The 14671-nt window shown below is 46.4% G+C and overlaps 1 protein-coding gene and 1 long non-coding RNA gene across 16 annotated transcripts in view; one reads left to right on the forward strand and one right to left on the reverse strand.

Annotated features, from left to right (window-relative positions):
- pleca (plectin a) overlaps positions 1 to 12945 on the forward strand; it is a 65862-nt gene extending 52917 nt beyond the window's left edge. For all 15 annotated transcript variants that reach the window (XM_089023402.1, XM_089023404.1, XM_089023403.1 and 12 more), the window contains 6 exons: positions 599 to 955; positions 1110 to 1193; positions 1639 to 1743; positions 1832 to 1930; positions 2054 to 5401; positions 5471 to 12945. In XM_089023402.1, coding sequence (XP_088879528.1) covers positions 599 to 955; positions 1110 to 1193; positions 1639 to 1743; positions 1832 to 1930; positions 2054 to 5401; positions 5471 to 11635 — 10158 coding nt within the window. In that variant the 3' untranslated portion in view covers positions 11636 to 12945. The remainder of the gene's footprint in view (positions 1 to 598; positions 956 to 1109; positions 1194 to 1638; positions 1744 to 1831; positions 1931 to 2053; positions 5402 to 5470) is intronic.
- Positions 1 to 14671, reverse strand: part of LOC148883139 (uncharacterized) — a 253706-nt gene that overhangs the window by 46642 nt on the left and 192393 nt on the right. The gene's annotated exons all lie outside the window — the stretch shown is intronic.

Below are 14671 nucleotides of genomic sequence, written 5' to 3' on the forward strand. Positions count from 1 at the left end.
TAAGTTAGATTTTGTATTGCACGGCTTTTTCCGGCTGAGTTCGCTTGCGATTGGCTGCGTACAGATGCTCCCCAACTTACAAACATTCAAGTTACGAACAAAGGTACATATGAACATTTTTGTGGGTACAGTATGTCGAGAAATGTTCGGACAGAGATGCTTTGTTAGATTTTGTATTGTGCCCCTTTTTCTGGCCGAGCTCGCTTGTGATTGGCTGCGTACAGATGCTCCCCAATTTACGCACCTTTGTGTTACGAACGACGGTACAAACGAACATTTTTGCGGGTACATTATGTCGAAAAATGATTGGACAGAGATGCTGCAAGTTAGATTTTGTATTGCGCACTTTTATCTGGCCGAGCTCGCTTACGATTGGCTGTGTAGAGTATGTGGGCAGGGAGGAAATCCCTCTTGCCAGTTGACGCTCCAACAAAAAGAAATGGCTGCTGGCATGTAATTATACTACAATTATAGCTTCAGTAATAGCTTACTAAAGTGGGAAGTGTCAACGAGACCTTCGTGAACTCGAACTATGGTTAGAAGTCCAAAGAAGTGGTGGCCTTATGTTATGTTTGTTATATTTCTTTCTCTTCAACAGAAAATGCAAACGGAATCAGAAGCAGACCAGGCTGTTTTCGACCGCATGCAGGACGGGCTCAAACAAGCATCGAGCGTCCACGACAAGATGACTCGCGTCCACAGCGAGCGCGACGCCGAGTTGGAACACTACCGCCAGTTGGTGGCCGACATGCAGGAGCGCTGGCAGGCGGTTCTGGCTCAACTAGAGATCCGAAAGCAAGAACTGGAGCTGCTTCGACGCCATATGAGCGGCTATCGGGATAGCTACGAGTGGCTCATGCGCTGGCTGGCAGATGCCAGGAAGCGCCAGGAGGCAATCCAGGCGCTGCCCGTTGGGGATGGAGCCGCGCTGAAGGAGCAATTAGCTGAGGAGAAGGTATTTCGCAGGCATTGACTGGATGAGTACACAAACTCCCAATTTGCGTAGCCATTTTTTGGGCTGAAAACTTATCATTCAAACACGAAGTTTCTTGGTCTCTCTCTGATTGTTGACTGTAATGTTGCTCGTGTTTATTTCTTGATTGACGCAGAAACTCCTGGATGAGATCGAGAAGAACAAGGACAAGATCGATAAGTGCCAGAAAAATGCTAAAGACTACATTGACTCCGTTAAGGTGTGTTTGCCTACGTGGTGTGTGTAATCACTAAAATGGAATATCTCTACTTTTCACAGATACCTTGCAAATGACATTAATTTTCTTCAAGATTTATTTATATAAAGTAAACATAAAGCACCCATTTGAATAATAATAATAATAATAATAATAATAATAATAATCTTGTTATTCTTATTACTGTTACTATTATTGCTATTATTATTATTATTACTTCATAATCATAATAAAATAATAATACTGAAAATAATAATAATAATAACGGCTATTATTATTATTATTATTATTATTATTATTATTATTATTATTATTATTATTATTATTATTATTATTATAAAAAATGTGTGTTTCTGTCCATGTATGTGTCAACTGCACCGTGTGAGCATGTTGTGTACCAATTTGTCCTTGCACGACCCAGTGAACGGTCTCCCGTTTGTCCCTTTAGGATTACGAGCTTCAGCTCTTGACATACAAAGCCTTGCAGGACCCCCCTGCCTCGCCGCTGAAGAAACCCAAAATGGAGTGCGCTTCTGACAACATCATCCAAGAGGCATGCTTTTCACGGGGCAAGATGGCGCTGACCAATTGATATCAACCAAAGTCGTTTAACCCTGTCTCTGCTCTTTTATATCATGCAGTATGTCACGCTGAGAACCCGCTACAGCGAGCTCTTGACGCTCGTCAGCCAGTACATAAAGTTCATCGCGGATGCGCGCCGTCGCCTGGAGGAAGATGAGGTAATGACTTCCTCTAAACAACATACTTAAACAAAATTAAAGGATGCCTTTTTTTGACCAATACAAAAGTCAAAGTACTGTTAAAAACTTGTTTGCTAATGCCCTTACTGTTTGCGAATGCAGAAAGCGTCTGAGAAGCTGAAAGAAGCTGAGCGAAAGAGGCTGGCTGAGATCCAGGCTGAGTTGGACAAACAGAGGCAGCTGGCCGAGGCTCACGCTCAGTCGGTGGCCAAGGCGCAACAAGAAGCTGACGCTCTCAAGCAGAAGATGAAAGAGGAGGCCGGAAAGCGACAGGATGTCGCCGTGGATGCCGAGAAACAGAAGCAGAACATCCAGCAGGAATTGCAACAGCTCAAGAGTCTGTCGGAACAGGAGATCAAGACAAAGAACTTTCAGTTAGAGGAAGCTCTGATAAACCGGACTAGGATTGAGGAGGAGATACGCATCATCCGACTGCAGCTGGAGACGACCACGAGGCAGAAGAGTACGGCTGATGAGGAGCTACAGCAGCTTCGCAACCGGGCCGCCGATGCTGACAAGCTGCGAAAAGCTGCTCAGGAGGAGGCCGAGAGGCTTCGCAAGCAAGTGGCCGAGGAGACCCAGAAAAAGAAGAATGCGGAAGACGAGCTGAAGCGCAAAGCCGAGATGGAGAGGGAAGCCTCCAAGCAGAAGCAGAGGGCCCTGGACGAACTGGAGAAGTTCAAGATGCAAGCGGAGGAAGCCGAGCGGCGCATGAGACAGGCAGAGGAGGAGAAACTCCGGCAGGTCAAGGTGGTGGAGGAGGTCGCGCAGAAGAGTGCTGTCGCCCAGTTGCAGAGCACCTCCAAAACCTTTACAGAAAGAGCGACCAAACTTGAGGAGTCCCTCAAGAGAGAGCAAGGCACTGTCCTCCAGTTGCAGGAGGAAGCTGAGAAACTCCGCAAGCAACAAGAGGAGGCCAGCAAAGCTCGGGAACAGGCAGAGAAGGAGCTGGAGACGTGGAGGCTAAAAGCCAATGAAGCTCTCCGCTTGAGGCTGCAAGCTGAAGAGGAGGCCCAGAGGAAGAGTCAGGCGCAAGATGAAGCGGAGAGGCAGAAGTTGGAAGCTGAACGTCACGCCAAGAAAAAGGCAAAGGCCGAAGAGGCCGCCCTGAAACAGAAGGAGAGTGCTGAGAAAGAGCTGGAGAAACAAAGGACTTTTGCCGAGCAGATCGCCAAGCAGAAGCTGTCGGCCGAGCAAGAATGCATCCGCCTAAAAGCTGACTTTGAACATGCCGAGCAACAGAGGAGCCTCCTGGACAACGAGCTCCACCGTCTAAAGAACGAGGTGAACTCCGCTGAAAACCAGAGAAAGAAGTTGGAAGAGGAGCTGGCCAAGGTACGAAGTGAAATGGATGCCCTCCTTCAGCTGAAGATGAAAGCTGAGAAGGAAACACTGTCCACCACGGAAAAGACCAAGCAGCTTCTCGACTCGGAAGTCCTAAAAATGAAGCAACTTGCAGACGAAGCAACCAGGCTGAGGTCTGTGGCCGAGGAGGCCAAGAAGCAAAGGCAGCTCGCTGAGGAGGAAGCGGCCAAACAGCGAGCTGAAGCGGAGAAAATCCTAAAGGAGAAACTCACCGCCATCAATGAGGCGACCCGTTTCAAGACAGAAGCAGAGATCGCCCTGAAAGCCAAAGAGGCCGAGAACGAAAGGCTGAAAAGACAAGCTGAGGATGAAGCCTACCAAAGAAAACTCCTGGAAGATCAGGCCGCTCGGCACAAACAAGACATTACTGAAAAAATGCAGCATCTGCAGAGCTCATCCAACTCTGAATTGGAGCGACAGAAAACAATCATTGAGGAAACTCTCAGGCAAAGAAAAGTGGTGGAAGAGGAGATCCACATCATCCGGATCAACTTTGAGAAAGCCTCCAAAGACAAATCAGATTTAGAGAAAGAATTAAAGAAACTGAAAGAGATTGCGGATGAAACTCAAAAGAGCAAATTTAAAGCCGAGAAGGAAGCTGAGACGTTGAAGCAGCTTGCCGCGGACGAGGAGAAGAAGAGAAAGGAAGCCGAGGCGAAGGTTAAGAGCATCACAGCAGCGGAGGAAGAGGCGGCACGACAATGCAAAGCCGCTCAGGAAGAGCTAGAGCGTCTGAAAACAAAGGCGGCGGAAGCGAACAAGCAACGGGAAAAAGCAGAGAAAGACGCAGAGCAGCAGGTGGTTCTGGCCAAGGAGGCGGCACAGAAATGCAGCGCGGCTGAGCAAAAGGCTCAAGATGTCCTCAGCAAGAACAAAGAGGGCGATCTGGCTCAGCAGAAGCTCAAGGCGGACTTTGAGAAGGCCAAAAATCTGGCACGAGAAGCTGAAAAGGCCAAAGAGAAAGCAGAGAAAGAGGCGGCACTGCTTCGCCAGAAAGCCGAGGAGGCTGAGAAGCAGAAAAAAGCTGCGGAAGATGAAGCCTCCAAGCAGGCCAAAGCCCAAAAAGATGCGGAGAAACTGAGGAAAGAAGCCGAAAAGGAGGCCTCCAAGCGAGCAGAAGCTGAGGCCGCTGCTCTCAAACAAAAGCAGCAGGCCGATGCCGAAATGAATAAGCACAAAAAGGATGCCGAGCAGGCGTTGAAGCAGAAGTCGCAGGTGGAGAAGGAGCTGTCAACCATCAAACTCCAGCTCGACAAAACCGACAAACAAAAAGCGGTTTTGGATGAAGAGCTCCAAAGGGTGAAGGGCGAGGTCAATGATGCCATTAAACAGAAAACGCACGTCGAGGACGAACTCTCTAAAGTCAGGATTCAGATGGAGGAGCTCCTCAAGATTAAGATAGAAATTGAGAGCGAAAACAAACGTCTCATGCAAAAGGATAAGGATAACACCAAGAAGTTGCTCGCAGATGAAGCCGAGAGGATGAAGATCCTGGCACAGGAAGCAGCTCAGCTTAGTGCAGCGGCAGAGGAAGCAGCCAAACTCCGAAAGACCGCCGAGTCTGACTTAGCCGAACAAAGGGCACTTGCGGAGAAAATGCTCAAGGAGAAAATTCAGGCCATCCAGGAAGCTACCAAGTTGAAAGCCGAGGCCGAGGACCTCCAAAAGCAGAAGGACAAGGCACAGGAGGCGGCCAAGAAGCTCTTAGAGGACAAACAGCAGATCCAGCAGCGGCTGGACGAGGAGACCGAAGGCTTCCAGAAATCACTGGAGGCCGAACGAAAGAGAAAGCAAGAGGTGTCAGCGGAGGCGGAGAAGCTGAAGCTTAAGGTGAAGGAGCTCAGTGATGCTCAAGCAAAAGCTCAAGAGGAGGCCAAGAAGTTCAAGACGTTAGCAGATGAGGCCAAAGCTCGACTTGAGGACTCGCAACACAAAGTCACCGAGACTGTGGTGCAAAAACTGGAAACTCAGCGGCTCCAAAGCACTAAAGAAGCCGACGATCTCAAGAAAGCCATCACTGACTTGGAAAAAGAGAGGGAGAGGCTAAAAAAAGAGGCGGAGGAGCTTCAGAAAAATTCCAAAGAGGTAATGTAAGACAAATAAGCAATACTCCATAATGATAGAACAATGTTTTGACTGGTTCTTGTTTTCTAGATGGCTATTGCCCAGCAAGAAGAAATAAAGCAACAGAAGGCCATTCTCCAGAAGACTTTCCTCACCGAGAAAGAGCTGCTGTTGAAAAGAGAACGTGAGGTGGAAGATGAGAAGAAGAAGCTGGAAAAACAGCTCAAGGATGAAGTAGTGCGGGCAAAGGCCCTCAAAGAGGAGCAAGAGCGTCAGCAAAAGCTGATGGAGGATGAGAAGAACAAGCTGCAGGCCATCATGGATGACGCCTTGCGGAAACAGAAGGAAGCTGAGATGGAGATGAAGAAGAAGCAGAAGGAAATGGAGGTGCTTGAAAAGAAAAAGAATGAACAAGAGAAACTGTTGGAAGAGGAGAACAAAAAACTGAGGGACAAACTCAACAATCTCGAGGTAGCATCCAAAGAATTTGCATCTAAAAAGAAAGAAACTGAGGTCCAGACACAGAAAGACGCTGAGGAACAGTTAGTCTCTGCAACAGTGTCAGTCACAACCAAGAAAGTTTACAATGGCTCAGATGTCGATTGCAAGAAGAAAGACTCACCTTGGGCTTTTGATGGAATAAGAGACCAAGTTCCTGCCGAGAGGCTTCTTGACATTGGTGTCCTGACCAAAAAAGAATTTGAGAAACTGAAGAAAGGTAAAGTCTCAGTGCAAGACCTTGCAAAAACAGACAAGATCCACTCTTGCCTTCAAGGTCAGAGCTGCATCGCTGGCATCTTGACTCCCTCAAAGGTAAAAATGAGTGTCTATCAAGCCATGAAAGACAACAAGATTACAAGCAATACAGCCGCCATGTTGCTCGAAGCTCAGGCAGCCTCTGGCTACCTCATCGATCCTGTTCAAAACACATTCCTCACTGTGGATGAGGCTGTCAAAGAGCAATTGATCGGCCCCGAACTCCATGACAAAATGCTGTCTGCTGAGCGAGCTGCCACAGGCTTCAAAGACCCCTACACTGGAGACAAAATCTCCCTTTATGAGGCCATGAAAAAAGGTCTGATTGAGAAGGAACAGGCCACAAGGTCTCTGGATGTGCAGCTTACAACAGGCGGTATCATTGACCCAATCAACAGCCATAGAGTTTTGCTGCCAACAGCCTATAAACAGGGGCAGTTTGATGCCGAGATGAATCAGCAAATGCCGGATTACAAGTTGTTCGTGGAACCAAGCACTCAGGAGGCCCTCACCTACAAGCAGCTACTGGACAAATGCACCAAGGACGCAGGGTCAGGCTTGATGATTCTGCCAGTGACCGAAAAAGCGGCCCAAACTGAGAAAACCTACACAGATGCTGAGATGAAAGAAGTGTTCAGCAAGTCCAATGTGGATGTGCCCTTTGGCAAGTTCAAAGGAAAGACAGTCACCATTTGGGAAGTGATCAACTCTGAGTATTTCACTGAAGATCAGCGACAAGAGCTTATCCGCCAATACAAAACGGGCAAGATCACGGTTGAGAAGATAATCAAAATTGTTATCACGGTTGTGGAGGACAAGGAGAAGAACAATGAAAACGTGTTGAACGGCCTCAGGGCTCCTGTGCCCGCCAGTGAACTTCTCGACTCCAAGGTCATAAGTAAGGACGTGTTCAACAAGCTAAGCAATGGCAAGATCACCATCAAAGAAATTGGTGAGATGGATCCTGTGAAGAAAGCGCTTCAAGGAACACCGAGCATTGCTGGACTGTTTAATGAACCTACCAAGGAGAAAATGTCCTTCTATCAAGCCATGAAGAAAGAGCTGCTCTCCCCTGAGACGGCCATTCATCTTCTTGAGGCACAAGCGGCTACAGGCTTCATAATTGATCCCGTCAAAAATGAGCGGGTGCCTGTCGACGAAGCGGTCAAGACGGGGTTGGTGGGCCCAGAACTGCACGAGCGACTGCTATCGGCAGAGCGAGCAGTCAGTGGCTACAGAGATCCTTATTCTGGTAAGAAGGTATCTCTATTTGAAGCCCTGAATAAAGGTCTCGTCAAAAGGGACCATGGCATTCGACTATTAGAAGCACAACTCTCCACAGGGGGAATTATTGACCCAGTTAAGAGCTACCGCGTCCCACATGAGGTTGCCTGCAAACGTGGCTATTTAGACGAGGAAACTAACAAGACTGCAGGCGAAACCAAGGTCTTCAACGATCCCAACACACTTGAGTCCGCCAGCTATGCGCAGTTGATGAAGAAATGCATATCCGACAAGGAAACTGTTCTTCCCTTGCTCCCCCTTTCAATAAAGGCTCCAAAACCCAAAGAGGGTCAAGAGATTACAGAGGCCAAAACCAAAGAGGATTTGAACCAAAGCACCGTGGAGCTGGACTACGGACCTTTTAAAGGCAGAAAGGTGACAATCTGGGAAATCATCACATCTGAGTACATTACACAGGAGAAAAGAATAGAACTGATTCGCCAGTACCGGATGGGCCACGTGACAATCGAAAAGCTAATAAAGGTTGTGATGACAATCATGGAGACCCAAGCGAAAGAAAAACTCTGTTTTGATGGTCTTAGGGAACCAGTTACTGCCAGTGCATTGATGGATGCCAATATTATTGACAAAACCACATTTGAACAACTAGAGCAAGGCAAAAAGACTCCTCAGGAAGTCAGTCAAGACGATAAAGTGAGGAAGTATCTGAAAGGCACAGATCGTATTGACGCCATTGCAATGGAAGCCACAAATGAAAAGCTAAGCATATATCAAGCTATAAAAAATAATATTCTGCAACCGAATACCGGCCTTGCACTGCTTGAAGCCCAAGCTGGAACTGGTTTCATAACAGACCCAGTAAAAAATATGAAATATTCAGTGGATGATGCCGTCAAAGCCGGAACTGTTGGCCCAGAACTTCACGAGAAACTTCTCTCTGCTGAAAAAGCAGTGACGGGATACAAAGATCCATACACGGGCAATAAGATTTCTCTGTTCCAAGCCTTGAAGAAAGAGCTGGTCTTGAGGGAGCATGCCATTCCTCTTCTGGAGGCTCAGCTTAACACTGGAGGCATCATCGATCCCGTCGGGAGCCATCGAATTCCAACTGATGTTGCTGTTCAGCGTGGGTTTTTAAGTAAACAAATGGCCAAATCTTTGAACGCACCCTCAGGGGACGTCCAGTGCTTCACCAACCCCAACACCAATGAAAGTGTCACATACAAGCAGCTTCTGGAGAAATGTGTCAAAGATCCCAACTCAGGTCTGTGCTACCTGCCACTTTCCAAAGCTGAAGTGCCTCCCCCTGCTGAGAAGTCCTACGCGTACACAGAGGAGCAAGCCCAGGCAGATCTAGCAAACACTCAAATTGAGATCCCGCTCAAGAGCTTTGAAGGCAAGACCATGACCATTTGGGAGATCATGAACTCCAACGTACTTCCAGAAGAGGAGAGACGCCGCCTCATGGAGCAGTTTCGCCTGGGGAGAATCACAAAAGACAGAATGCTCATCATTATCATTGAAATCATTGAGCAAAGGGAGGCCGAAAAGGTTGAACAAGGCATGTCGTGTGACATCATCAGAAGGAGAATTACAATCGAGGAACTTTACAGTGCTCGAATTATCGACCTGCAGACTTACAACCTTTTGAAACAAGAAAAAATGACCATTAGTGAGATCATGGCAATGCCATCGGTGAAACAGTACCTTTTTGGAACCGGATGCATTGCTGGCATTTTGTCTGACACTCCCAGCAAAGTCAGCATCTATCAATCCATGAAAAATGGGAAGATTAAACCCGAAGTTGCTCTGACGCTCCTTGAGGCCCAAGCAGCAACTGGCTTTATCATCGATCCGATGAAAGATGAACTTCTCACAGTGGACGAAGCAGTGCGCAAGGGGCTTGTGGGACCTGAACTTCACGACAAACTTCTCTCTGCTGAGAGAGCCGTGACAGGTTACAAGGATCCATACACTGGAAAAGTGATTTCGCTTTTTCAGGCAATGAAGAAAGACCTGGTTCCTGAAGATTATGCTTTGAGGCTTCTAGAAGCCCAAAATGCCACCGGTGGGTTAATGGATCCCGAATACTACTTCCGCCTGCCTGCGGACGTTGCCATGCAACGAGGGTACATCAACAAAGAGACATTGGACAGAATATCCGACCCATCCACCGATGTGTTAGGTTACATCGACCCCACTACAGATGAGAACACGTCCTATTCTCAGCTCCTGAAAAGATGTCGGGTGGACAAGGAGAGTGGACTGAAGCTGCTTTCTCTAGCGGACAGGAGACTTCTCTTCAAGGGTCTCAGGAAGCAAATCACTGTGGATGAGCTGCTTCGTTCTCAGATTATTGACCAAAAGATGTACAATGAACTCACTCATGGCACCATTAGTGTGGAGGAGGTCAGCAGGGACCTAAAGAAGTACCTCGAGGGCGTCAGCTGCATTGCTGGTGTCTTTGTAGAGTCTACCAAAAGCTGCTTGTCTATCTACCAAGCCATGAAGAAGAACATGATCAGACCAGGAACTGCCTTTGAGCTTCTTGAGGCTCAGGCTGCGACGGGGTACGTTATCGACCCCATCAAAAATCTGAAACTGAATGTCACCGAAGCTGTTAAGATGGGTGTCGTGGGTCCGGAGTTTAAAGACAAACTGCTGTCAGCTGAGCGAGCAGTCACAGGCTACAGGGATCCCTATTCTGGCAAGGTCATCTCATTGTTCCAAGCCATGAAGAAGGACTTGATCTTGAAAGACCACGGCATCCGTCTACTAGAAGCTCAGATCGCTACGGGGGGGATCATTGACCCACAGGAGAGCCTTCGCCTCCCAGTGGAAGCGGCATATGAACGTGGCCTCTTTGACGAAGAAATGAACCAAATTCTCACCGACCCATCTGACGACACTAAGGGCTTCTTTGACCCTAACACAGAGGAAAACCTCACTTACCTCCAGCTCACGGAGAGATGCATGAGGGACCCACAAACAGGGCTCGCCCTCCTGTTGCTGAAGGAAAAGAAACGGGAAAGAAAGACCTCCTCCAAGTCATCTGTTCGTAAACGCAGAGTTGTTATCGTTGATCCTGAAACGGGCAAAGAGATGTCGGTGTATGAGGCCTACCAGAAAGGTCTCATTGACCACCAAACCTATTTAGAGCTTGCAGAGCAGGAGTGCGAATGGGAGGAAATAACCAGCACCTCCTCTGATGGGGTTGTAAAATCCAAGATCATTGATAGGAGGTCCGGACGACAGTACGACATCGATGACGCCATCTCAAGTGGCCTGATTGAGAAGACGGCCTTGGACCAGTACCGCTCTGGAACCCTATCTATCACTGAGTTTGCAGACATGCTATCTGGAAATTCCAGTGGCGTTAGATCAAGGTCATCATCCTTTGGATCAACTGCTTCTTACACCTCAAGTCCAATGTCTAGCATAAAACCACAGGCTGTCCCGTGGAATGACCCCACAGAGGAAAGTGGTCCCGTAGCTGGAATTTTGGACACGGAAACGCTCGAGAAGGTGTCTATCACTGAGGCTATTCGCAGAAACCTTGTAGACAACATAACCGGTCAGAGGCTACTGGAAGCTCAGGCCTGCACTGGAGGAATCATTGACTCAAACACTGGTGAAAAATTCTCGGTCACAGACGCAGTGAACAAAGGACTTGTGGACAAGATCATGGTGGACCGCATTAGCCTCGCACAGAAGGCTTGCAATGGATTTGAGGACCCTCGCACCAAAACTAAAATGTCAGCTGCTCAAGCCCTCAAGAAAGGCTGGTTGTACTACGAGGCCGGCCAGCGGTTCCTGGAAGTCCAATATCTGACAGGTGGTTTAATTGAACCAGAGGTCACCGGGCGAGTCTCTCTGGACGATGCCTTGAAGAAAGGCACTTTAGATGCTCGGACCGCGCAGAAGCTCCGTGATGTCATGACCCACTCCAAGTACCTCACATGCCCCAAAACCAAACTCAAAATTTCCTACAAAGATGCATTGGACAGAAGCATGATTGAAGAAGGTACCGGTCTCAGGCTTCTGGAAGCATCCTCTCAGTCTAGCAAAGGCCTCTACAGTCCCTACAGCATCAGCGGCTCAGGCTCGGCAACCGGCTCACGCTCAGGCTCCAGAACCGGTTCAAGGTCTGGCTCCAGAAGAGGAAGCTTTGACGCAACTGGATCTGGTTTCACCACCACCTTCTCTTCGTCTTCATCCTCCTACAGTTCGCCTAGTTATGGGCGACGATATTAAGGATCAACTGTAAAGCCAAAGAGATCCCTGCCAGTGAACTCCAGACTGCACAGTTTCTGCTCTGCACGTGGTCGTCGCAAAACATTAGATGTTTAATTTTTTTTACAATGTAGACTTTGTGTATCTGTGTACATTTTGTCTTGACCTTTAATCACTGTAATAGAGGAAATCAGCTTTGAGCGTTAACACTACAACAACTAGTCTTCTGAAGATCTCAAAAATGAATATATTGAAAGCTAAAGGCCACTCTGCAGAGCAGAATCCGGAGTCTCGTAACGATCGCTGACTTCAGTGTCTCTCAACATTAACTTCAAGATATGTGTCTTCGATCATGTTGCTGCACACCTACGAGAAATAACAGCCGGTCCCTATTCTCACCAATGGACTCAATGGGAACCAACAAAGGGCACATTCTCATGCACTGGTAGACCACCAACACATCAATCTGATTTTGTAGACTCATGACGCCAAAGTAACCCAAACAGTCACTGTTTATCCGCCCGGACCGCTCCGACTGGTACGTGAGGGCACAATAGTTAGCAATGTTTTTCCTGCTTTTCCGGATGTTCCGTATCCCCCATAAGACATACCGTGCTGCGCTTCTTCCCAGAGACCTTCCCCTGGACTTTCACTGTAGCCAGAATAAATGGAATCAAGTCATTCTCGCGACTAACCTTAAGCTCAGTTGATGTTAGAAACCCTTCAAGTGCCTGCAAAAAAAAAAAAAACAAACAAACACGTCAAGATGTTTAGGGTGCCTGATGCATATTATAAAGATGGTGCTGTGGTTTATTGACACCTGTATGACTGACGGATCAGGTTTATCTCACGATCCACAAACACTCATGAATGTTAATATTGACATGACTGTATGTACTGTAAACCCCTTCACTGCTGGAAGCCATTAACAGATTCTTAGTTTTTCGGCTTTTTTGTTTTTGATTTAATTTTTTATAAGCCACCAGCCGCAGTGTTTATTGTACGATGTGAAAGCCACATCTAAATATCGAGCTTATATCCTTTTATTTTCCTACACACTATATTTGAGTTGCATGTTTTACTAACATTTCAAAAATTATATGCAAATAAGAATATGGCTCCTCCCCTGCCCCATTCCATTATCCCAGCCGCTTATCCTCGCGAGCGTCACTGTAGTCTTTAAATCATTTGTTGTGTTATTATGATGATGATGCACCAAAGGGGTTTGAAGGATATATTTTAATGCGTGATGTATTTATAATTAAAAAAATACGTAGAAAAGGAATAAAACTGTAACACCCTCGCTATGTAAATAAAGGACATGAAACGCTGTTGGCACTCTGTCCATTTCTCATCAGACTTCAAAACAGGATGCAGGGGGTTAAAACATAATATCCTGGTCACTGCTTCTTACTTGGAGCTGGCATACATACTGTATAATATGACAACATTTAAAGGACAACCGACACAATTTTTTTGTTCCCTAACTGAGTCTCTTCAGAACTATTTGAATCATATTCATAACTGGATGAGTAACAAGAAAGCATCTTCTCCGAATCTGAAGCCATTGTTTTGATTCTTGAGCAAGGCAAGACGTCCTGGCGTGAAGGTCACGAACAAGGGGGCGGGACCTTCTGAAACTTGCCATTTCCGAGGTCATTTTGAAGTAGTTTTGGGACACGAACTCATTTTTATTGGTGTTTTGCATTTGACTAAAAATATCAGCCTGCGTGTTTTGGCTATTTTAGATGCTATAAAATGTTTTTCTGATGTCAGCTAGGAAACAAAAAAATGGTGTCGGTTGTCCTTTAAAAAAACTCAATTCTGGTGATCCTGGAATTCGAGTGATAATGACAAAAACCCTGGCACTGCATTGGACACATTTTTGCACGTCTGAATGAATTAATTTTCCAATGAAGTACACATAAATGGGAAAGATTAGGGCGAGCGGGAAGCAGCTATCCATCCAAATTGTGATTTGATTAATTCTCATTGACTTCCCTGTCAATCATCAAGCTTTTGTTTTGAAGTGTTTGGGGGCGAGGAGGTGGGAAACGTACTACGATAACGCCAAACAAATCCGTTTCTCATGTTTAACATTCACCTCGTTTCACCTTGTAAAGACATCTCTTTATAAGCACCGATAAGCTAACTAGTCTGTCAAGCAAAACTTCAACCCCGCATTACCTCTCCCCCCACCCCGTCTTATACTGGGTGCGCCTGTGATTGCACCAAGATTAACAACCTGTCACAGCATAATGGCATTCTGTCGCAGTGAAATGTGTGGGCGAGTGGTCGGCCTGACACGCCTGAAGTCTTTCGATGCCTGATGTGTGTTTTAAGTGAGTGATAAATCTTTTGAAGAGTGACTGGGTCAAGCCTCTACGTTTTTTTTTTGTAGTTTCAATGTACAAACTGAAGCAGGATTAGGCTCAGAGTCAAGTTTGTCTTCGAGAAACTCACGAGTTGAAGATTTGAGGTCAAACAGCAGGCTGGTGTTAGACAGACGTGTACATTGGGTGCGGTCCTGACAGCAGTGTACAATGTGGGAACGCTGCTGCTAACATTCCTCACCAGTTAAAGGTAGGAATGGGGTGGAATCAATCAAGGCAGGGTTCAGCAATTTCAAATATTCAAAGAACCATTCTGGCCACTTAACACAATGATTTTTTTAACATAAAATTAATAATAATAATAATAATAAATTTTATTTATAAGCACCTTTCAAAACTCTCAAGGTCACTTTTTAGTCACAGGATAAGTTTTTCTGTGGGCAGCCACACGCAATCGCGTTCACTCAACCTGGAAGTAACTCAAATAGAGAGAAAGCTAGCTAGCTAGCTAGCTAATAGATACAGTAATAATAATAATAATAATAATACATTTCATTTATAAGCACCTTTCAAAACTCAAGGCCACAAGTTTTGAAAGGCGCTTATAAATGAAATGTATTATTCTTATTTATTATAATCAAACATGCATTTTAATGAGGTTGTGACGGTGAATTAATTTTGCCACCCACAAAACAACCACATTTTACGTGGAAAGCAAACACGC

This window comes from Hippocampus bargibanti, linkage group LG20 (assembly GCF_051943395.1).
Source record: "Hippocampus bargibanti isolate YZ-2025 linkage group LG20, ASM5194339v1, whole genome shotgun sequence".
NCBI lineage: Eukaryota > Metazoa > Chordata > Actinopteri > Syngnathiformes > Syngnathidae > Hippocampus > Hippocampus bargibanti.